Source organism: Dermacentor silvarum, chromosome 1 (assembly GCF_013339745.2).
Source record: "Dermacentor silvarum isolate Dsil-2018 chromosome 1, BIME_Dsil_1.4, whole genome shotgun sequence".
Lineage (NCBI taxonomy): Eukaryota > Metazoa > Arthropoda > Arachnida > Ixodida > Ixodidae > Dermacentor > Dermacentor silvarum.
Window position 1 is genome coordinate 159656118 of NC_051154.1, and position 23499 is coordinate 159679616.

At 44.5% G+C, this 23499-nt stretch overlaps 1 protein-coding gene across 1 annotated transcript in view; it reads right to left on the reverse strand.

Moving 5' to 3' along the window:
• LOC119436302 (ubiquitin carboxyl-terminal hydrolase 20-like) overlaps positions 1-23499 on the reverse strand; it is a 91639-nt gene that overhangs the window by 25133 nt on the left and 43007 nt on the right. Inside the window, 7 exon segments of the mRNA XM_049656845.1 lie at positions 3295-3376; positions 4424-4529; positions 5884-5953; positions 10109-10235; positions 17941-18006; positions 20304-20418; positions 20694-20844. Coding sequence (XP_049512802.1) covers positions 3295-3376; positions 4424-4529; positions 5884-5953; positions 10109-10235; positions 17941-18006; positions 20304-20418; positions 20694-20844 — 717 coding nt within the window.

Below are 23499 nucleotides of genomic sequence, written 5' to 3' on the forward strand. Positions count from 1 at the left end.
GCGCGCTTTCACTTATTCGTATTATTTTTTTCCGCCTCAGAGCCATGTTGAAAGTCGCTCTGCGCAGCCACAGTCGCCGGTGGCGGTGCGCGCCCGGCCTGAAAGCTTTAACGTGGACTTTCTAGGGGCGCCACCATCGACTTCTTTTCGTAAGCAAAAAGTAAAGAAAAAAACAAGCGCTTTAGGAGAGGAGACGGCGGAGGAAAGAGTAGATGGTGGTACTTTTTCTATATAGGGACTTTACTATAAACGGCCCTATAGTGTCATCTAGTGTCAGGTTAATGAAGTGAAGCGCAGAGACTTGCACAGTAACTAAAGAGTGGCGCTGCCAGCACGCTGAAAAAAAGTTTTTTCTTCGGCAACATCAACTGGAAAATGAGTGCCGGCTTGACGGGCTAGGCCAGCTGCAGCAAGCGGCTGGATCAGATCTGAATGAAGGGAGGGGGAAAGGTCACGCCCGCGGCGGCAAGACTGCCGGGTTGAGGGAAGCAGGCCCGCCTCGTGCACGCTCGCACGCACACGTGCACTCGCTCTTGCCTCGCAGTCGCCGTGAATTCGAGCGCGCCAAGCGCGACGTCGCCGCTTCGCATTCAGTCACGGTGGAGAAGGTGCTTCCGGTTGCTGCTCGCGCAAAAATGACAAAATTTGGGGCAAAATCTCCAGGTTGTCGGCGGGGAAAATTAGTTATTTCGAGGGGGTCTCCCGCTGCCACTTCGTTACGTAGAGGTCTCAAATACACGTGCTTCTATGGAGTAATGGCGGGGAATAAAAAAACTGTTGTATCCAGGAATTCGTTATGTGGAGGTTCGTTATAAGCAGGTTTAACTGTATAGCCCGAATAAAACACAGCTAAGGCATTAGAGCAGAGAACAAATAATTTTCATTAACTGTCTGTGAAGGCACCATTTATGGGGAGCGTATAGTGGCTGCCGCATCAGCACTGCATGCCTCGGCTTTTATTGCGATAGCAATTACATGGACACTTCAACCGGATTTCTGTTGTCGGCGTCGCCGTGAGGTTCCGTATAAGGTCCAAGGGCAATAAAATCGTCGCCACGCGCCGTATGCGCGAGTGAAAGCGTGCGGGGGACGCGCGCTATCACGGAGAGCGAACGCATGGCGGAAAGCAAACGCGACCTTCGCGCGAAAGGCCGTGGGGGGGTATGGGAGGGAGGGAGGCGGGGCGACACTGTGCTCCGGCACCAAAGGCGTACCTTGCAACTGGGCGCAAGGGGAACTTGCCACTCAATCTCCGACGCGAAAGCAAGAAAGCGGGAAGGCAGCGCGAGAGAGAGGGGGGGGGGGCGCAGCTTCTACTCTGCCAACAACCGCGCTCTTACTTTGCCCAGCTGTGGTGGTCGCCTGCACCGTGTCTTACCTCCACACGGCTCTGACCTTTGTATGCACTGTGCATTCGCCGCTCAGTTTCCGTTGAAGCGATAGACCGCATGAACCTTCGCCCGCTGCGGCGGCTGCGCTTGCTGCCAGCATTTTTTCAGTCGTTGTCTGCGGTCATTCAGTGTGCTCTATTCATGTTTGCTTGTGCGCGCTGACACCACACTTGTTAATTCAGTTAGTAAGCGAATGTGTCCAAATTTATGCAGCCGATAAAACTACTATCCCTACTCCGACTAGCTCTCTACTAATTTGCTATCACAATTGATGCTTGCCTTTCGGGCGAAACTGCGACATTATTTTTCTGCTAAATCACCCTGTGCCTGCATTCAATGGACATACGGTTTGCATGCGGCAATGGAACAGCACATTTTTGTCTGCAGAAATGCATGCAGGCAGTGCTCAATGCGACACACTCTTGCTGCCAATATGACAATAGGCAAATGACTACCCTATTGTGTCCATCACTTTTAGTAAAGAGGTGCCCTTAGATTGAGTGAACACAATAACGGATCCTGCATAAGAAAGATTACATACAGTACAGATCTGTTCACATTTGGGCACTTTGCTACTACAAGTTCTGAACTCTGCACAGTCTTGGTTCGGTGGTGTGCAAGTTTGTGTTTACTGCACACTTACCTGTTTTATATGTGCAGCTATGTATGTGCAACGGCAGTGCCATTATAATGCACAGCATGTGGAAAAATATAACAGCAAAATTTTAATCTCACGAGAGTCTGGGCTGCATAAGAGAGTACTAAAAAATGTAACAGGAATATGCTGCAAGTGAAGGAGATTAGGAGTTCACTTTCTGGTTAATTTTTAAGCTAAATGATATCACTACCATAACTGGCCACCAGATTCAAGGCCAGATGCTGCTGGGTGAATTCAGTTTAACCCCAAAATGGCCTTTATAGAGTCTTCCCACACTACTGCTGCCACTTTTTTTTTTCACCATGATCCAGTACTGAAAAACATACTTTATTTACTTGATTGTCTAAGGGGTGACTTGAGGGATGACTATTCATTGTGTCCATCAAGAAAAAAAACTGCGAAAGTAACGCCAGACCACTGGATGCATGAAAAAGTTGCAGTTTTGCCTGAAAGGCGAAGCATCAATTGCAATAGCAAATTAGTAGAGAGCTATACGGAGTAAGAATAGTAGTTTTATCGGCTGCATAAACTTGGACACATTTGCTTACTATCTGAATTAACAAGGATGGTGTCAGCGCGCACAAACAAACATGAATAGATCACACTCGACAACCGTAGACAACCACTCTCAAAATGCTGGTGTGAGCAAGCGCGGCTACAGCAGCGAGCAAAGGTTTGTGCGGTCTATCGCTTCAACGGAAACTGACCGGCGAAAGCACAGCGCATACAAAGGTCAAAGCCGTGTGGAGATTGCTTTCAAGATACAGTGTGCGCAACAGCCCACAGCCGCGTAAAGTGCAAGTAGAAGCCGCACCCCCTCTCTCCCGTACTGCCTTCCTGCTTTCCTCCTTTCGTGTGGGTGATTGAGTCGCCAGTTCCCCTTGCGCCCGGTCGCGAGATACGCATTTGGTGCCACAGCTAAACGTTGCTTCCCCTCCCTCACATTCCCCCACGGCCTTTCGCACGATGGAGACGTCGCGTTTCCTCTCCGCCGTGCGTTTTCTCTCCATGCAAGCGCGCGTCCCTCGCTCGCTTTCACTCGCACATTTCACTTGTTGATTAGAATTGGGTACATCATTGCACTTTTTAGACAACTTGATTTTCGGTATTCGAATGCAACGCGAGGATCGACTTCAGGTAGCAAAAATCTGGAAAAAACTTGCGTTACAATCGAGTAAATACAGTACTTCAGATGTCATATTCCAAGCAATTTAAGAACTTAATAGCAGGTTTGCAGTCACATACGAGTCATGTAGATATTCCCAGACAGACTGGGACAACTGGACGCAGAGTTCTTCTGCAATGTGTGCCTTGGCTGGCTGCACACCTGCAAAGTAAAACACCAGAAGCTCCATGAAGTACTTCTGCAGTGCTGCCAAGCTTATTGAGCATCAATAGTGTGCAATTAGGGAAGAACACAGAATTAAGGAAACAATGACAGCAACAAGTTTGTTCAAAAAGCAAAAGAAAGCTGTGGCAGAGCAACTACCAGTTGTGGGATTCATCGAGCCTGTTGGCTCTGAAGGAAACTGTGGATTTCAAGTCAGAAAGCTGGGAGTTCAAAGAAACAATTCATTGTATATTCACAAATTCACTTTAAACAGTTCACTCACAGCTCACAATGAGTACAAGCAGCTAAGCAAGCTGAAACATGCAAACATTGAAATGGACTAAATGTCTTATGATGATGGTAATAAAACATGCATACCAAAAAGGATACGATCACCCCTTGACCAAAGTCATGCGGGCGAAAGGGAAAAAGGATAGCAAGGGATACACAGTACGACGGGTAAAAGCAAAACACAGAAGAGGAGCCCCACCCGCACCATTGAAGTACAGCACAAAAAGGATTGAGGTGGTGGTATGCGAAACATGCAAAGGTCCTCACATGAACACAGTGTGGAAGTTTAGTTACAGGATGAAAACACATTGGTCAGGCAAGAAATTTTAGACTATAAATGTAAGAAGTCAACAAACTATGCAGAGCAGGTCTGATTGTGGCTTAATAGTGGTCTAATTCGTGCCAAAATCGATTCTTCAGCTTTATAAATTACAAATGTTTCTGTACACCTGAGAAAATATTAGAGCAAATGGCCATGTGATCTTTCTTGTGAGAATTCTTATAACCCCATAGTGAGCCAGAGTAATAATTAGCAAGTTTAAAAATATAACAAGACAAGTGTTACAAGATTCAAACCCCTTCTCTGAAAGACCGTTACATTCGTTAAGTGCTCAAAGCAAAAATTGTGAGAATAAACATCTGCATACTGACGAAGCTTAAGGTACAAACCGATGGTTTCTGTAAAGTATAAGAGAGAAAGAAAGCAAAGTCAAGAATTCAATTTTATAAAGGCAGGTTCGACTTGTAGCTCACCTCCATGCATACACAGGAAATCCCCATTGTCGATGGGGCCAGGCTCCGCAAATGTGTTGAACCGGTTTACCCACTGCTTAGATACGAAGAAGCTGAGAAGACCAGGCTGCAACACACACAAGCCAACAAATTTAGTTTACTAAGCTATTATTGTGACTTAGCAAAATGTTGTGATACATGAGAAACAAATGGCTGTCAGACCAATTCCTTGCATTTTGATTGTCTGTTTAATTGCATTTGCATTTTATACTTTGTCAGCGAAAAATTACACTTGGTGGCAACAAATCAACTTGGCTGATTGATAACAAAAGCATAATATCTAAACATGTCACAAAATACCATAAAAAAAGTACTACATGACCCAAGGCAAATTCTGAAAGAATTCTCCTCGTAGTATCAATTGTTATCGAATTCAGAGATCATAATCCTTTTATGATCACATCACATTTGCAAGTGATACCAGAAATATGTCCTACCCACCAAAGTTGTGCCACCATTTTACTTGTTCCAAATTTGTTTGTGCTTACTAAGATGAAAACTGGCTTGCACTTACACCACAACCAAACCCTTGTATCAATTTCATGGTTTTCAGTGCTGCATAAGGAAGTAGGTATTTGGCAGAGTGGGAGGTGCAATGCTATGCATAAAGCAAGGTGCACAGCTTAATGAAACTAAATGTTATGGCAACATATGTAAGCTGCTTTGCAAGCCAGCAAACGGGCTTCCAGTCACAAAGAAACTAAAAACACAGAACCAAGTCATGTGCCAAAGTAACCTCGCAGCAGCTATACACAAGTACACCCGTGAGCAAAAGTATATGGACCACAGGGTCGCCGAAAAATTTGAATTTCTTCTTAATTAACAAGCAGAAACAGGAATTGATGAGTGCACTGGAAATTTCGCAATGCCAAGTTTGGACTGCAATCCTCAATTTCAAGTTGCGTTAAAAGGTATAGCAAAAAATCAGCTTTATCGTGCAACCCCTAGTCCATATACTTTTGCTAACGGGTGTACATACAGGGTTTCACTTAACTTGGGCTAAATATTAAAAATATGCAAATGCTACGTAGCTGGACAAAACCAAAGTAATGTTGTTTGCCGTCGCTTGGAGATACTCAGATTATTTTCTTGCATTCCCTAATTACATAATTAGGCTAATCGACTTCTGAATTAATATAATTACATGAAAAGTATTAATGAGAAAATTGTAGAGCAACATGAAAAACTCCTGATACAGCTTTCTGTTGCTCAATAAGTGCTACATAAAAGTGTTTTTACAAGCGTGAAAGAAGCCCGCGAATACACGCAAAGTGCCTCGAGCGGCCAGTCGCGTGGCAATTTTGCATTTATTTGCGGGCTTCTTTCACGCTCAGAAAAACACTTATGTGCCAAGGCCAAGATGTCAAGTTTCCATGTTGCTCTGTGCACAAAACGTATTAGTAGCATAAAGGAATACTTACTTCACTGCGGCTGCGTTCCATGAGCTCGTATGTTCGAGTCCGCCGGTTTAGCATTTCCTCTGAAGACTTCCTGCAAGTTAACAGATTGTGGGCGGTGGGGAGGGGAGAGCCAGAAAGGCACATCACACATTTGCATGTCACTTCCTTTGAACTGTGAAACCAGGCCTAGAGGAAATAATGATTGATTGATTAGGTTTAATGTCCCAACGCAACACTGCATCTATGAGAGACACCTAGTGCTAGGTAACAAATATATGACATACTCAAGAGACTGTTTGGTAAATTTTTAGTCTTCATTGTGAGCAAGGTAATTGTGTGGGAGCTGAAACGTTAACTTTGGTAAATCTTTTGTCGTCGTTATTCGTCTGCTTTGTTCATCAGGTATCAGAATCATTGCACAGAAAGAAATGTGGAATAAACCATGTGCCGTATTTTCCGGTGTATAAGTCAAATATTTTTTTCGGAATTTTTTGGCGGTATGTCTTATAGAATGGTGCGACTTACAATGTTTTTTTTTTCCGGTAAAACTGCCGTCAAAATCGGATTGGATGCTATGGCCATGCAAAGCATGCTGGGTTCACCTCCTCTGGCAGTTGCTACGGGTTGTGTGCATGCTATGGAGGTACTTGTGATTGAGTTACCGAACGCCGTGCGAGAAGGACAGAGCAGCAATGCAAGTGGCGGCAGGCCGACTGCAAGTCGACAGACCCCGAAGTTGTCGCATCTGCAGATCGCTTTCAAGATACGGTGCGTGCCACTGCACAAACTATGCAGTTGCTTCCAGAGTACAAGCCACCCCCCACCCCTCCTGAGCTTTCCTCCCTTGTGCGCGATTTGGCACACCATCGCACGCTTTCACTCACACATGCAGCATATGGTGCGCGGGGATGATGTTATCGCCCTGGGACTTTATACGGAACATCGCGATGACCACGACAGCAGAAATGCGCCTGGAGGGTCCATATCAATGCTATCGCAATCATATAGGAATGGCATCTAGACACTTGTGCGTGACCCGCATTCAGGAAGTGAAACGCCACAAATTTTTTTAAATTGCTTACCCAATGAACAGATCTTATGCACTGGTGCGACTTATATACATTTTTTTTAAATACAAAGGTGTGGCTTACAGACCGAAAATACAGTACATTGATGATGTTCAAATAAAGAAGTGCTTTATGCTTCCAACTTTTTGTGCACGTGAGATTAATTGATAAAATTAGTGTGCATCGGTATGAGACCCATGGCAAACAAATTTAATCCACTCACTCAAACGGACTTGGAAAAAAGTCTGTTCTATTCGTACTATGTACTTGTGACCATTTGGCTAGCATTCTGCTGCTTCTTCAATGCCTTGCACTGCTAAGGCTATGGCAGAGCGGGCATGCCCCCAATGCTCCACCTACTGAATGTCACTGTGGCACGTAACTCAAATTTGATTTTGAATGTTCACGCGGACACCACTACTTCCGATTTTGGTGCCTACAACGTGCCATACGTGGTTGTCCTCAGCGGAGCCGCAGTGTACTCAGCCAGCAGACTCGTCACGGCACCCCGCAGCAGCCGCAGTATCTATACTAGGTTAAATACGAAGACCACTGCTACATGCCAGACTGCTGCTACATGCAACTGTAGTGCGTATGCACAGCGTTTGCTTTGTTCATGACAGGGATTGAGAGTGTGCTCGCGCTGATATCCTCCAGTCTGGCTGTGCTACGTGGTGCAGACCGGCTTTTTCCTGCCCCTGCTTCACCGACGGATAGTAGCCACTTCCAACTTGTGCATTTTGAAGCACTATCAAAAGTTCCATACAAAGCGAAGTCTGCCAAGATGTCTAACCAGGAGTAGCCAGGAGCGAGCGCGTGCTGGCAAGCGTGTGTGTGGTCTGACATTAAGTTTCACGTGGTTCAAGGCTAGTTGAGTGTTCAAAACTAGTCGAAATTACCAAGACCCATTGGTTACGACACCGATAAGCAGGGTGGCCAAAGTTCAATTCCTACGTAGGTGACAGCAACCAAGGGTGAGCAGACAAAAGTCAGTTACTGCCGGAAATACGTAATTATTATCGAAATTCAAAGGCAGATTTTAGCTCACTTCAGCCAGCTTATTAAGCTTCGTCAATAGAGAGAAAGAGAGATAAGATGCATAGAAAGGCAGGGAGGTTAACCAGAGGTAGTTCCGGTTGGCTACCCTGTACGGCGGGAAGGAGTAGGGGGATAAAAAGAGAAAGAATAATATACACAGTAACAGTAGGAAGAAGTGCACTGATCTAAACACCCTTCTTGACCCTGTAGCAGAGCAACGTGGCGCGAGAGAAGAGTTCCGCACGCGCCCTATCATGTCAGCTATTGGCCAATAGCAGCCATGTATGGGAAACTACTATACTACGAAATAAAGCATAAAAAAAAAAAAGAGTGAGGAGCGGGCTTCTGTTGAAAAGAGAGCGTTTGACAAAAAGATGACTTCGCACTCTGCTTGCGAGCTCCATGTACCAAGCACGACTGCAAAACTTGGCCGAGATGTTCACAGCAGCATATGTTTTCTCACCAAGCTCGAGAAGTGGTTCAGGACCCCTTTAACCTTTGAAACATAGCAACTTGCTGTAAAATATCTCATTTAGCACTTTTTTTTTTAAAGGTTATATTGTCACCATGATCGGCGCAAACAACCGATTCTTCGCACACACTATATATCACCAAGATTTGATCACGTTCATAAAGTTGGTACTACACATTGCAGGACACATTATTTTGAACCCTTTCAGATCTGAGAACAAACTATTTCATGTCTAGCAGGCTTGAGCACCTACCCAGCCACTTGAAAATTATGCATGGTGCAACACATTGTGAAAAACAATGAAAGGAGTGAACCCGCTGCATACACAGACATACTCACACAGAGTGAATACCCATCTATCTACTTACCCACTAGTTTTACTAAAAGATTTTGCACATGTTATTCAAACTTGCAGCCCAGTTCCAATCAGAAGTGTTTCAATATGTATGCGACATATTTAAATATCATTACATTTGTCAATGCTTTTGTTGTTGATGCACAATCTTGGCATACACAATTGTGTACACAGCGCCTAAAAAGTTAACCCTTTCAGACACCAAATTATTCTGTTGATTGAAAACTTATATTTCACTGCATTGTTTATTCTTCAGGATCATAAAAAGGATGCCCAGCTGCAGAATCGATTAAAAACTTTAAATTGTTTAGTGAATTTTGTGAAAATTACAGAATGAATATTCATGTAAAAACTCACTACGGGAACATCAAAAATGAAAGCATCAACTATTTTATGTCCAACAGGCTTGAAAGGTGCCTCTCCAGCCACTTGAAAATAATGCCTGGTGCAAAATATTGGGAAAAACAATGAAAGAAGTGAACCCGCTACATAAAATGGCATATTGAGACTGAGCAAAAACACACAACCGTGCACTTTCCCATTCGTTTACTAAAACATTTTGCACATGCTATTCAAATTTGTAGCACTATTCTAATTTCCCCTATGTTGTCCTTGATGTCATTGTTTGTTGGCTTTTTATTATATGATTAATAAAAATCGGGCCCCTCGGTTCACTTTCTTCTCGTTCATTGCAATTAGAAGTGTTTCGAGATGTATGCAACAAATTTTAAATATCATTTTCAACACTGCTTTTGCTGTTGATGCTTCGTGTACAAAATCGTGTCAACAGCACCTTAAAGGGTTAAATTAACATCGGCCACATACATCCGAGTGGAATCACCTTCCCGCATCACTACACACTATTGAATATCACAATGCATTTATGAAAGTATTAGTTAACGTTGTATAAGGAAACTACTTACTGTAACTTGTACTACTGTGCTTTTACATAGCCAAACATTGCACAATTATTAAGCTTGCCTATATTTTTTTCATTATGTTTGTGTTCTTTTCTAGAATAATTCTTATTGATGTGCAGCAACTTCACTCTGGGCCGGTATTTTGTAGCGATGCCTTTCCGGTAATGCCTTTTCGCGCTTATCGCGCTTTGTCAGTGGTCGGAGCGACGGTCCGCTCGCGTTATCAACAGGATCAGCCGGCCGTGAGCGGTGGATGATAAGACTAAGTCATAAGGCATCGCTACAAAATCGCGGCCCTGTAATGACTTTTGACCTTGAAGGTATGTTAATAAATAAATTTTAAAAATGAAGCAAAACATACGCTAGGACAAAGGAAGGAAGGAAGGTTACAAACCTGTAAAAGAGGACGTAGGCCTCGCAGTTCTGCACTACTTGAGGCTCAACTGAGGTCACATATTGGTCATCAAACTCGTACCACTGATCATTGAGGTGGTTCAATGCATATGTTGTATAGTGACCAACTGGAAGATTGTTTACAAGTAATGTCAGAGACACATAAAAAAAATCCCACCAGCACAAAAAAGAACAAAAAAAAAAAAAAAACAGAGGCACGCACACAGCTGGATCGCATTAGGGTAGACTTCCATCATTTCAACTCGGGCTATTTTAATACCAACCGAAATTGAGATGGGCCAAAATGTTAGGTATCCTGAAATTGGTCCTTGCCAGATTCACTTGAATCTCATTATAACGAAGCAGGCTATAAAAAAATAATTAATATAATGAAGTAAACGCGATTCCCCTTGAAATTCCTATAGAGATCCATGTATTTAATACTTTGTTCAACACAAAGTAAAATTGTCTTGCCGATAGTTATAACAAACTAGATTACTCTCCAAAACCAAAAAACCCATATATCCAATGCAATGTTGGAATCTAAATTATGCGAAGCTTGTTTGAGTTAGCGAGGTAGCAGCAGTAGCGGCTGACATGAGCACCGCTTCATCGCCTGTAGCTCGTAGCAATCTGCGCCATGAGGATGAAGGCAATATATGATGCTTGTCGAGAGAAGAACGTGGAGTTGTGTATGCACAGAGAAGTACGACACTTATCCAAGTACATTTAAGGCTTCATACCTCATGTCAAAGCGGCGCATCCATTCTGAGGGATTAGCCAAGGATGGGCACACACACCAAGTGGCACCATCCCCAGTGGCTCAAGTTGTCTACTCAGCAAGACAGTACATACTCATTGGCCCATGTTGTCTATATACAGTATAGACCATTTACGACGTAACCGTTTATAGTGCAGAACTGGCTACAACGCGGCCTTTTCCAACTCCTGTTTACCCTCCCATGGATCTCCATGTATACGCATACCGCTTACAGTGCAGCCGCATGAGACGAAATAACGGTTGTAATGCGGATTCCACGGGAAAATCTTGCCGACAAGGGCAGTAGCGAGCACGCTTCTCGAGAAGGTGCGTGCTGCCGGCCTGCGTATGCATTATTCAATACAATCAAACTCTCGTTAATTCGGACTTGTTTGGCCGCACATCGGTTAATTCGGACTACTTTCGGGGCTCGGTGAGCGAGGAGCGCAGCAAATGTGCGACACAAAAGAGCAAGAACGGCGCTAGCGTCCAACCGAAACGAAGCGGCGGAGTCCGCATCGCCAGAGCCATCAGTTGAAATCGTCCACGAATGACAGCAACGCCGGAACGCTTAGAGCCTATTTGTGTCTTTAAAGCCTGTATTCTTGCGTTTGCCGCCGCGCATAACATCGCGTTGGCCGCGGGCTTTCGTAACTGCATAGTTGTCATCCACGATCGCGTCGATAGCGGCCGTGGTTTTCTGAGCAGTGGTTGCGGCGAACAGTAGTTTCGTTTTTACTCGGTACGCACCTCGGCCGTGTGCCTAAAGAAACTGCGTAGTCGCCATCGACGATCGCATAGATAGCGACCGCGGTTTCGACTGCAGTTGTTGCAGCGAATGGTAGTTACAGCAAAAGCTCGATGATACGATCACGGCTAATACGAATTTCCGGATGATACGAATTTTTCTGTGGTCCCGGCAGAGCCCCATTACTTTGCAACGTGCCAGAGAACGGTTGTTACGAATCGATTTTCGGCCTGCGTCGGTTGATACGACTAAACGCCGCCCCACTGACGGCCGCGAAAAAGAACAGCGCGCAGTCACACGCTTTCTCCCGTTATCTTTTGGTGCGGAGGCGCGGACGCGGCGCCGGACAGCGTGGACTCCGCGACTGGGCGCGAAGAGTTTGCGGTTGCGCTTTTGTACTTTTCCTCCTTTTCGGCGGCCCCCATAGGACAGAGTGGCTGCTGTGCTTCGGGCCGCGTTCTTTGTGTTTGCGCCATTTTACTTAGTCGCAGCGAGCTATGTCTACCGAGATAGGATTGTCTACCGAGATAGAAGGACATTAGAGACTTTTTCTTCAAGAAATAAATGCTTTTTACGTACATGTGCCTGAGTGAGTTCACCTCTGACTCTTTAATTTAGCTACAGTCAAATCTCGTTAATTTGAACACGCTTATTTCGAACATACCGCGCACCGACAATGCTCTTAGCAGCGCGCCAAATCACGCGGCGGCGCCTCCGACCGGCATTGCGCCGACACCGCCATGGAGCAAAAGCTCAGGAGAGACCCCTCAATGCCGCGCGCGAAGAAACGGGGGGGGAAGAACCCGCGGCGGAAATTTCACCCTCTCCCAAATTGCAAGGTCGCCGTTTCTGTATCGCGCCGGAACAAGCGTGTACGTGCCGACTAGAGTGTTCTAGACAACCGTATTCTAGCACACACTAGTGCCGACGTCTCAGCCACGTGGATAAAATTGCAGTGAACCCTTCTCCTCTATTTTCTAGTCACATGTTGACCTTGCACGCTGCGGCAGCAGCGCAGAGGGAAGCAGCGGCGGAGGCGCAGTCGGGCCACACTAGTGCCGACGTCTCAGCCACGCGGATAAAATTGCAGTGAACCCTTCTCCTCTATTTTCTAGTCACATGTTGACCTTGCACGCTGCGGCAGCAGCGCAGAGGGAAGCAGCGGCGGAAGCGCAGTCGGGCCAACGAAACTGCTCACGCCCGCAAACGCTCACTTCCCGATAACGGCAGAAAACGAAACTTCAGGGAGCGGCCAAAATAAGCTGGCGCCAGCACGGCGGCGGGCGCGCACGGAGATGTGCGCACGGAGTCGAAGGTGAGAGAGCTACGAGGGAGTTGAGCGGGAGGGCGAGGGGAGCCACCGAAGCGGCGGACTTGACGCGGCCAAATCCGCTTCCATGCCGCCCTCCTCCCTCACCTTCGACGGTCTCCGCGCGCACCCGTGTGCCGGCGCCGCCCGCTCCCTGAAGCTTCGTTTTCTGCCGTTATCGGGAAGCGACCGTTAGCCGGCGTGGGCAGTTTCGTGGCCCGCACTTGCTATGCGCTTGCGCGCCGCTATATTTCACGACTCGCACCGTTCGTGCATCGTGCTATGGTGCACGAATACTTCAAAAATACGTCCTTTTAATTCGAACAAATTTTCGGACCCCTTCGAGTTCGAATTATCGAGATTCGACTGTAGTTTTAATTGTGTTTCCATGATACGAATTTCAGCTAATACGAATACTTTTCGTGACCCCGTGAGATTCGTATCATCGAGCTTTCACTGTAATTCATCCAGACTCGGTGCGTGCGTCAGGTGCGTGCGTCGGGCACGTGCCTTCAGCACCACAAAGTCGCCGTTCATAATCGCGTCGATAGCGGTCACGGTTTTTTCCGCAGCTGTTGCGGCAAACAGTTGTTTCGTTTTGACTCGGTGCAAAGCTGTCGAGCTTGAAGAGCACCGGCTACATCGCAATTATGTTTTCGCCAGCTCACTGGCGAAAATGTAATCGCGATGTGCGCGCAATAGTACAAAGCGCATCTACATGCTTGGTCTACACATTTTGCATACGTGCAGGGCTTGAAAATCTTTATTTTGGTTATAGTGCGGTACCGCTTATAGTGCAGATATTCGCGACTCCGGCGACTTACGTTATAAGTGGTCTACACTGTATATCCACAAGTACACCCGGCAAGAAAATGACGATGAATGCTAAACCCCAAGGAAGAGGCAAAGAAAGCTTCGCTTTAAAACACTCGACCATTGCTTGCTGAGTATATCACTTTTCGTGGGGTTCAGCGCTTGTTCGGTGCAGCAGTTCCGAACTCCCATGTCAAATACGCCGTCGAGCAACACTAGTCTCTCTCACTTCCAGGCGTGAGCAGCGGCTCACTATTGCCACCGCACTTCTCTCACATTGTGGCGTGCTGTGCAGGCTGGCGAAGCTAAGCGTGGCCTCCGAGATCGCACTGGCGCAATCTGCAAGCAACACAGCCACTGAGAATACAACCGGCGAAATCTCGGAGGCCATGCCTAGCTGCAACAGCCTGCATGGTGCGCTGCTGTGAGAGAGAAGTGCGATGGCAATGGCGAGCTACTGCTTGCACGTGGCTACATGTGGCAATGTGAAAGACCGGTGCATCCACTTCTATTTCTCACTGGAGTGTGTCATACAGGCTGGTGCAGCTAGGCCTAGGCATGGCCTCAGAGATCACATTAGTGCAGATGCACTCTTGGAGACCACAAGCTGGCCAAGCCAAACCAGTGTGACGAATTTCACTGGCTACCTAGAGGTATGGAGGATGGCTGGCTGTGTGCCCAACCTCCTTGCTCACACAGCGATGCAACATGAGAGTGGCGGATCAGCTGCGTACTTGGCGCTGGCGTACCGTGCCACGTGCTCTCGACCACAGTGCCGATGTCGAGCCTGACCTCAGCAGAATTTCAAGTGGAAATGATAGTTCATAATGAATGATTATTGCATTTACTCGATTCTAATGAGCAACGTTTTTCCAAGAAAATGGGTTTAAAAATGCCCATGTGTTACAGTAAAATATGAAATTGAAACAGCCTGCCGTAAGAGCCATCGTCACTGCCATCATAAGATTGTTACATATCAAGCTTTCACATATGTCGGCCATAACAATGCAACAGTTTCACTATGAATGCTCATTCAATAGAGATGTTATCATACACGTTAAGCAGTGGAAAACAGATGTGCTACCTGTCTACGGCTTGTCTGAGTCTAGCGCACGCCGCAGGATAAAGTGGCGAAGTGTTTAGTCTATGCATGGGCCAACCATGTTGTTCACAATGGTCACGGAGTCAATCAACAAATGCAAAACATAAAACGCAGAGCTGCACAGCGGACGACATGTTGTGGTCTACAGCAATAAACAGCTGTCTGAAAGTGATAATGAACGTTGACCCCATCTGTGCCACGAGTGAACTAGGTTTTTCCGCGAGTTTCTGGTAAAAATATTGAAGGAAGAGCTTAGCTTATACTTGACTTTTCTTGCAACTTTCATTTTCTCAATAATACCTTTCACTATCTTGCAATATTCTCATATAAACCTGTTAAGCTTCACTTTTGCAATATATTGCTAAAATTTTGTATATCTAAATGCTTAAAATGTTGTCTACATTGTTTTTCAGAAAGGATTCTGCGGTAAAAAAATTTGGCCATTCTTGGTTAACATTCAGGATAACAGCGTGGCATGGAAGGCTTTATACGTAAATTAATTTCCATTCTGTTAAGGTAAACTGCAATTGTTTTTTCTTCTGATTACCAGAAGAGGTGGCATGCTACCTTCTTGTACCATGCCTGCAGCATATTTGGGGGCACAATCTCTTCCCTTCGAACCCATAAAAATGATGCATGTTAGCTACGGAAGTGCGTTAAGATCAGATAAATACTTTCCCTCCCCCCCCCCCCCCCTAAAAAAAAGCAATGGTGCATTAGGACATTTTTTATGCCTTTCCTTTTAATATGACCTGCTGGGTAATTTTATAAGGGCATTGGACTCGCGAAGATAGAAAAATGAAAGTAGACAGCAATGTTTTTTAGATGATATAAGTGGCAATGTGTTCACTGCAGCAACTTTTTCTGACATTAATGAATTATTAAATTTGGATATAAAATAAACAGTGGCTACAATAGGACACAACTACGATGACTGAAACCAAGGAAGAACAGTGGCACTACAGTCGACTCCCATTAATTCCATCCTGACAGGATCGACAAAATTAATTGAATTATCCAGCAGGTACAATTAAACAAGATGCAGAAAAAACACCATTCATTCGGCCGTGTTTTCAACGCACACCCATTTTCTATGTGTCAAAAGTAGAAAAATAATGTAGAAATGACATTACATCTCCTAAACAAAGTAGAAATACAACGCGCACCCGATTTTTTCGCTAGAAAAATGGGTGAGAGTCTAATATGTGTTGCCCAATTGCGGCTGTTTTTTTTTAAAATCAGCTTCGCCGCTATGCATCCATGTTATGCGGTAAAGCATACAAACGCCACGAAGGCGGTTTGGGTATAGTTTCCCATTGCAACGCGCAGGCAATTTTTGGCACAATTTTCTTGGGAGAGAGGAGAGTGGGAGAGAAAAAGAGAGAGAGAGAAAAAAAAAACTGACAACAAACGGCGCTTGTTGAAACCGGTTAAATACCATCATCAAAAATTGTGAGCTGCGGTTATTGCTTGAAAATGTTCCTAGGGCAGGCCAAAAATAGGCAGTTTCAATGGGAGATAATGCATGTTCAGCACATTCACCGTCCCCTAAGCTCTGTCTAACAGACGCTGCCACTAAAGGATATTCACCATAGGGGTCACCATAGGAGTGCTAACTGGTCAAGTTTGAATTATCTGGCAAAGGCCAATTTTAGGATTGAAATAACGAAAGTTTGGGCCTATAGAAATGCATGGGTATCCAAAGTTCGCCCTGTCGTAAAGGATAATAATGCAGATGTTACAAAACTAATGAACACTGCCCACCTGTTGTGAGCAAATGATCAGGGTATATCATATTATTAATAATATATGAATATGGTATATTAAAGCAAGAACCGGCATATATATAAATATATAAAATATTCAGTGTCTGCCGGCATTGAGTGAACTCAAGTATAGGGACCGAGGTTAGGTCCACTATAACAATGTGTGAGTCAGCGAGCGAAAGACCTGAGAACCGTTTGGACCGATGGCAGGAGTCTTTTTTTTTTTCTTCTAACCTCGCAGCTCATGGCACAAGACACACGTGCCGAAGCACACCACATATAAAAGGCGGCCGAGGAAGATGACGATGGCTGCCAGATCAAGCTTGTTGCTTTTTTTAGTAGCTGTGTTTATAAGAATACGACAATGGTGCATTGCATTACCCACCTGTCGCATACATGCAAACGGCAGTAAGGCGCTATGAAGTGAATTAATGTACACTGATGTTCCCCTGCATTGCGAATGATAGTTGTGATATAGAGAGGATGTTTACCCAACTAGGTTATGCTCAAAGAAGGGCGGCTCATTCGTCTAGTAGGTATATTTCATTAATTTTGTTGCAAAAGCGTATATTGGGAACAAGTAATACAGGACGACAGGTCGACAACAGACAAGAACGACAGGTCTGACAGGCCTAAGATGGGCACAGAAATGCTCCCAATGCATATGATAGTGAATGTTAAGGGATTGTGAGGGAAGGAAAAGCATCACACCTCCTGCTAAGCATGCCAGTGGGCACTACTTATTGTACTTTTTTTCATTTGTTAATACAGTGCAGAGAAGAAAATAAAGAAGGGATTTGGCAAACCTCGTTCTATTTGCTTTTTGTTTTTGGTAATGTGGTTTCTTTAAATGTAATAATAATGCCTGACAATGAAGTTTTGTAGAGGTGACTATGACATGATTTGCGAGCAGCTCGTTATGCAATTACATGTTCCTATGAGTGATTTTGCTTGTTTAAACAGTAAGTTTGTGTCCAAAAGGAGACCATTTCTTGTAATAATTGTTTGTTAAGGTTACTAAAGAAATTCAGAACTTTGGGCAACAACACAACAAAACTCCCACTTTCTCCTCGGTTTTCAACAAAGCATCCATTTCTCACCCGTCTTATTTTAAAATAACACGCCATTTTTACTCCCCCCCCGCCCCAATAAAAAATATAGAACCCAAGAACAAAGGACCCTAAGTATAATACGCCGTGAAAAGGAACCCATTTAGCTGTGATGGTTTTTCTAATATGATTTTTTTTACGCTGCACACGTTAAATATTCGGTGAACGTTACTGCAAAGGTATATTTTTGTAAGACTGGAACCACAGTACACAAACTGATACTCACAGCCTGCAGTTCCGTGGTGGCAGATGACAGCCATTAGGTCGTATGTTGTGGCAGATCGTGGGCACTCTGAAACATTAGAGAAACATGCAGGTAACCTGAAACACTAGCAAAAGTGGGCTCTACTTAGTTTACTACATTGATTTTCAAAGAAAAGCTATGGAAACTAAGAAAACTACACCAATTCAGCCATATTACTTGAAAATGTGGGCACTATTAAAGCTATGAAAGATGCAAAGGTACAATAATAATACTTCCTAACAGATTTTCAATTATGAATATCAGATTATATGTACTCTAGAATGCTAATGCTTAATGCTGACTATTATCTGGGGCAAACATTGTTGCTGCGTTATTCTCCCAATGTGCTTTGAAATAGTGGGTATCAAAGTTCACGGTTGATCTGTTTTGTTTCGTAAAAGGGGAAACAGCTGGCCTTATCAGAATCGTGATGGAAGCAGACAGACAGTGGGCAGCACTTCAATGTGATGTGCTAGAGCTGATATTTGCTTATCAAGCCAGGTAAAAATGGACACCGGTTTGTGGTACGGTTTTCACACCAAGAAGCATACTAAATGAAGGCAAATTATGATGTTTGACAGTCTGAAGCATGTACTCATTAGAATACCACAAGATAGGTTTGCTCTGAACTATAATCATCTGACTTTGCAAAGGAATGCAATCTGCAAAGTCAGTGATTAAAGGTTAGGTTGCCAATTCCTCCTAATTAAGTATGTTTTTGGTGGTACTATTTATACTTGCAAATTGTGCATGTGTGGCCAAATACAGCAGCGCCAATGCAGCTTGCAGTTGTAGCGGTATCTTCATCATGGCAAGTCCTCATAATCAGCACCGCACATTGCCATGTGGCTCGAGCTACGAGAGATACGCGCTCTCATTCTTGATGTTTAGTTTTCCTTTTACAAAAGTTATGAAAGCTGAACTATGAACATATTTTTTTACAGACAAGCTAATGTTTGTAAACAAATAGCTAACGGCCAATTTTGTTCATAGTATGCGTTATTATTTTGCCAGTCACAGTGTAGGAAAGTACCTAGTTGGGTGCAGCAGGAGTGTAGGCAAAGAAAGAGCAAATAAATACATTGAATCTCTACTTACGTTTCCCCATTGGTGAAGATAACCTTTGAAAACTTTTCAACTGTTAATCTTGTCTTTTGAGAAAGGCGGGCTAGTAGAGATTGTTGAAATTGTGCTAACTATAGCCGTAAGATCATACGTGCCATTTAGCATGCATGCCATTTAACAAGGATGGCTCTCTTTTGCTTACAATGAAACTGAAGGTCGCACTGCTACATCTTCACGATTGGCAAGTTCTGTTGCTCATGATCAGTGGATATGCTTGGTCAATGTGCTGTAACTATTTGCAGTTTCTGCACCTGAGCACGTAATTTCTATAGAAATACCTAATGTTGGAAGATTAACCCTTTCAGGGTCAATGCCGTACACGTACGTCCTCCGCGAACACCTCAAAAATTGTCAATGACGTACATGTACGTTATCGCTTGTACATTTAAAAAGCGCGCCTCTTTCGATCATTTTTCGCTTGGCATGTGCTGCCACTCGATGGAAACACGTGGAATATTTTACTTGTGCCAATGCCTGTTTTTCTTTTTTTTTTTTTTTATGGCAACGGCGCGTCAGCTATTGCTTGCACATCCGGGTGCGCGCGCGACACCTGCGGCAAGTTACGGTTTTCTCCTGCGGCGGATCCCGCTTGTTGCACGCGCTAAACTGATGGCTATCTGGTTTCAAATCTCTCAAAGGGTGACCGCTTGTTACTTGATCGTTTATGGCCCACCGCGGCGCGATAACACCTGTTCCCAGGCAGGCGCGTATATACACAAACGATGCTGCTGTTTTTGCGTTTCCTTTTTTGGTGATCACAAAAGCTCTATCGCACCTTGTTGGCAATAAGACGAAGGCTTCTCATTTGTTTCAGTTTCCGGACGTGCACACAACCATTTTTTAGTGCGCTTATCTTCTTATTCATGAATAAACAATGTGTATTTTACAACACAAACAATTTTTTCCTCACTTTACTGTCACTCTAAAAAGATTACGACCATATTTTTCGAAATAGGTTCTTTCGAAGAATTTAAGTGAGCAATAAAAAAAATCGATCCTGGGGGGTCGCATTTCGCAAAAAAATTTGACCCTCAGTTTTTAGAACCCACATCCCCCCTTAACCTGCTATTTGCGTGGTAAATTTTGCAAAGCACGAGTGACAGAAAAAAAAAAATTGTGCAGCAAATAAAAAACCCTAGAATAAACAGCCGCAAACATACAGGAAAAATGTAAATAGAAAGCAAAAGTTTTTGTACTTTATACACCAAGCTCTTACTAACCAGAATGCAAGAATGGCGCCATTTCGAGACCCTCCAGTGGAAAGGAGACATAACTGCTGATCTTGCTCGAGAACATCACCTCGTGTCGAAACCTCTTTAGATGAATACACAGCACCTGCAAGGACCACACAAGTCTCAATCAGTACGGATTATTTGATATCACAGCATTGCTCAGTGCAAAAGACTTATCAAGAGAACAATTAAACTGCTTGCACAACTCAATATTGTCTCCGGAAATAATTTTACAACTTTCCAGGTTTTTCCAAAGTTACCGATACTACACCGTTGCTACATGCTAGCAACGCAAAGACAAGTCAGGCAAAGTCATAAAATACAGAAAATATTTTTCTTTTAAATGCAGAAAATACAATAATGAACGTTTGCACTCACCTCTGGCAGCTGAAGCACCCGTGAATACTTTATGCCATTGCGAAGCTTGCAACACTTGTCGCAGCTGTACATGTTGTCACCCTTCAGCTCATCCGCAGAGAAGAAGGCTGCTAAGCAATCTTGCAGGGCAACGCCTGGGCCCCATAACCACCTGGGCATAAGACAAAAGCTAGGCCTTTAGAAATGCAATGCAAACAGCATTGCATTGCTGTTCTGTCAATGCGCCTGTCTGTCACCTTCGCCTTATTGTCCTCGTTTCTTGTGTGCGCTCTGCAGTTTCAAGATGAATAGTTACCAACTCGCCCAACTTTCAGTACTTTTACATTTAAAGAAGAAGCATATTCAATATTCTTCATTCAGAGTAAATAATTATTTGGAGGCAATCACACCCAGCAGCAACGCAGCGTACTTCATATATAGTCAACGTCCAATTTTTTGGACTCCCTAGGGGAGGCAAAAACATCAGAAAAATTGGGCAGTACAAAAAATTAATGCATGCCTTTTCTTGCCCCCAAGGGCTCAAATCACCACAGGCACCTCCAAAAGAGCTCTGAAGGCCTGCCAGTACACTAATTAGGCGTATCAGTGCACATACTGTCACAGGAGATGGCGGGTGCACTCATGGATAATTAAAGAATACATACTGTGTACCGTGACATTGGCCCCTTTCCACTCTTGGTATGCTTCACGACAATACATTTAATATGCTTGACTGCGTAACATTGCTGTATTGTGGCGAAGCCGACTTTCGGGAACTTGCATTATGCAATGCTTGGCTTTTGCCGTACTTTCCGTGTTTCAAAGCCATTCGAAGGCTCATTGCTGACACTGGCGAATTCTTTAAACAAAAAACACTGCACCAAATAGCAGGAAGTTTGGTAGCGAACGTCGAAGCAGCTAGGCCTAGCGTTGCCGTGGTGGCTGCAGCTGCTAGCAGGCAGTGCAAGAGCGCTGATTCAATGCTGCCAGGTAAAACAGCAGCGGTGGTGGCTTTCATTATTAGTTTCCAACCTGCAGTCATGGCAAAAAGCCTGGAAAATCATATGGCAAAGGGTTTCAGGGTCTAAAATTTAAGACGCCCTTATAGATTGGCTCATGGGGTATGTGGTGATGCCATGAAGGCATCTGGATTATCAGGCATGTCAGAAAAATCAGGCATCCGAAAAACTAGTTGACTGTATGAACATACTTCTTCAAGGTTATTAAATGAGCGTACCACCATATCCAGAGTTGTCACCCTCTCCTCTAGAAGATGCAATTCATTGGAAAAAGTGGGGTGGGTAAGCTGACACGCTTTGTGACCCTTTGCCAATGATGTGCGATAACCACACGTTGGTCAAATTTTTGCTACAGCAACTGCAAGCCTTCGGTGATGTGCATGAGTAAGTTGTGGTAGTAGGTGGCCTGCGGGGCTTTTGTGAGTGGGCGTGATATTCCAGCGTGTTTTGTGCAATATTTTACGAGAAAAGTGCAGTCCCCCGGGGGATGTCTTGGGGATGGGTAGTCACTTGGATATTACAATAGTTCCATGGCACAACTGTGGTGCAGGCTATGAACAGAATGACACAAAATAAAGAAGCTAAACAATTAGCAGATCAACTGAAAGCTTTTTCCCCCAGGCCTCACAATGTGCTGCAGAAAAGAAAGCAGAACTGTTTTAAGGTAACGATTCTAAAAAAGATTTAATTGGGGGTTTAATGTACCAAAACTACATAGTGGGTTCTGAGGGTCGTTGTAGAGGTGGCTAAGGATTATTTTGGCTACCTGGGGTTCTTTAATGTGGACCCAAAGCATGGCACATGTGTTATTGCATTCTGTCCCCATCGGAATGCAGCTGCCGCGGCAGAAGCAATGATTCTTTGTCATTTATCTTTATTCATTTCAAACAAGTATTGGTAAAGGAGGATGTCTGAGTTGCCGCTGTTAAGGGACCTCGTATGAGTTACAATCCAATATATTACATAAACAATAATTGGCAGTACTTCATGGCTACAAGGACCCAAACTTGGCAATACACAATTGGTGAAGATCTTAAAAGGCACACAAAGCGCAAGCAATACTGCATTTACTCGTGAAAGGCCCGCCCTCGTGTAAGGCCCACACCCCCTCTTTGGAGTAAGAAAATTTTGAAAAAAAAAAGAAAGAAACTTTTCGCTAAATGTCACGTGCACACCTGTATGCTGGTTAATTTCTGCAAGCCGCTACTAGATGGCACTAGTTGTCCTGCCAACGACAGCATTATCATCATCAAACCCCACACTTGGCACAAAACTGCAACTTTGGTTGCAGACTCCGACGAAGCTGTAATGGTTGGGGCTAGTCAGCAAGTATACCAGGTGGCACGCTGCAAGAAAATTTACCCTTAAAAACATCAGCGATCACGTGCGAGATCATGTGCACGGGCTGGACTGACGGCCACGTGCGTGACGTGGAGTTTGGGTCTGAGAGGCGAGCAGCTGGCTACCGTGAACACCTACCATGTTCATGTGTGTGCTTACTGGACAGAAACGCGTAAGCTCGCGAGTAGGCATAAAGCCAATAAAGCTCCGAACAGAATTTGCAGTACACAGCCTAAACTGACAGTGTCGTGGGCCATCGTGCAGATACCGTGCACACGGCCTTGACTCTGTGACGCTCGTGTTCATGTGTGTGCTTACTGGACAGAAACGGGTAAGCTCGCGAGTAGGCATAAAGCCAATAAAGCTCCGAACAGAATTTGCAGTACACAGCCTAAACTGACAGTGTCGTGGGCCATCGTGCAGATACCGTGCACACGGCCTTGACTCCGCGACGCTCGTGTTCATGT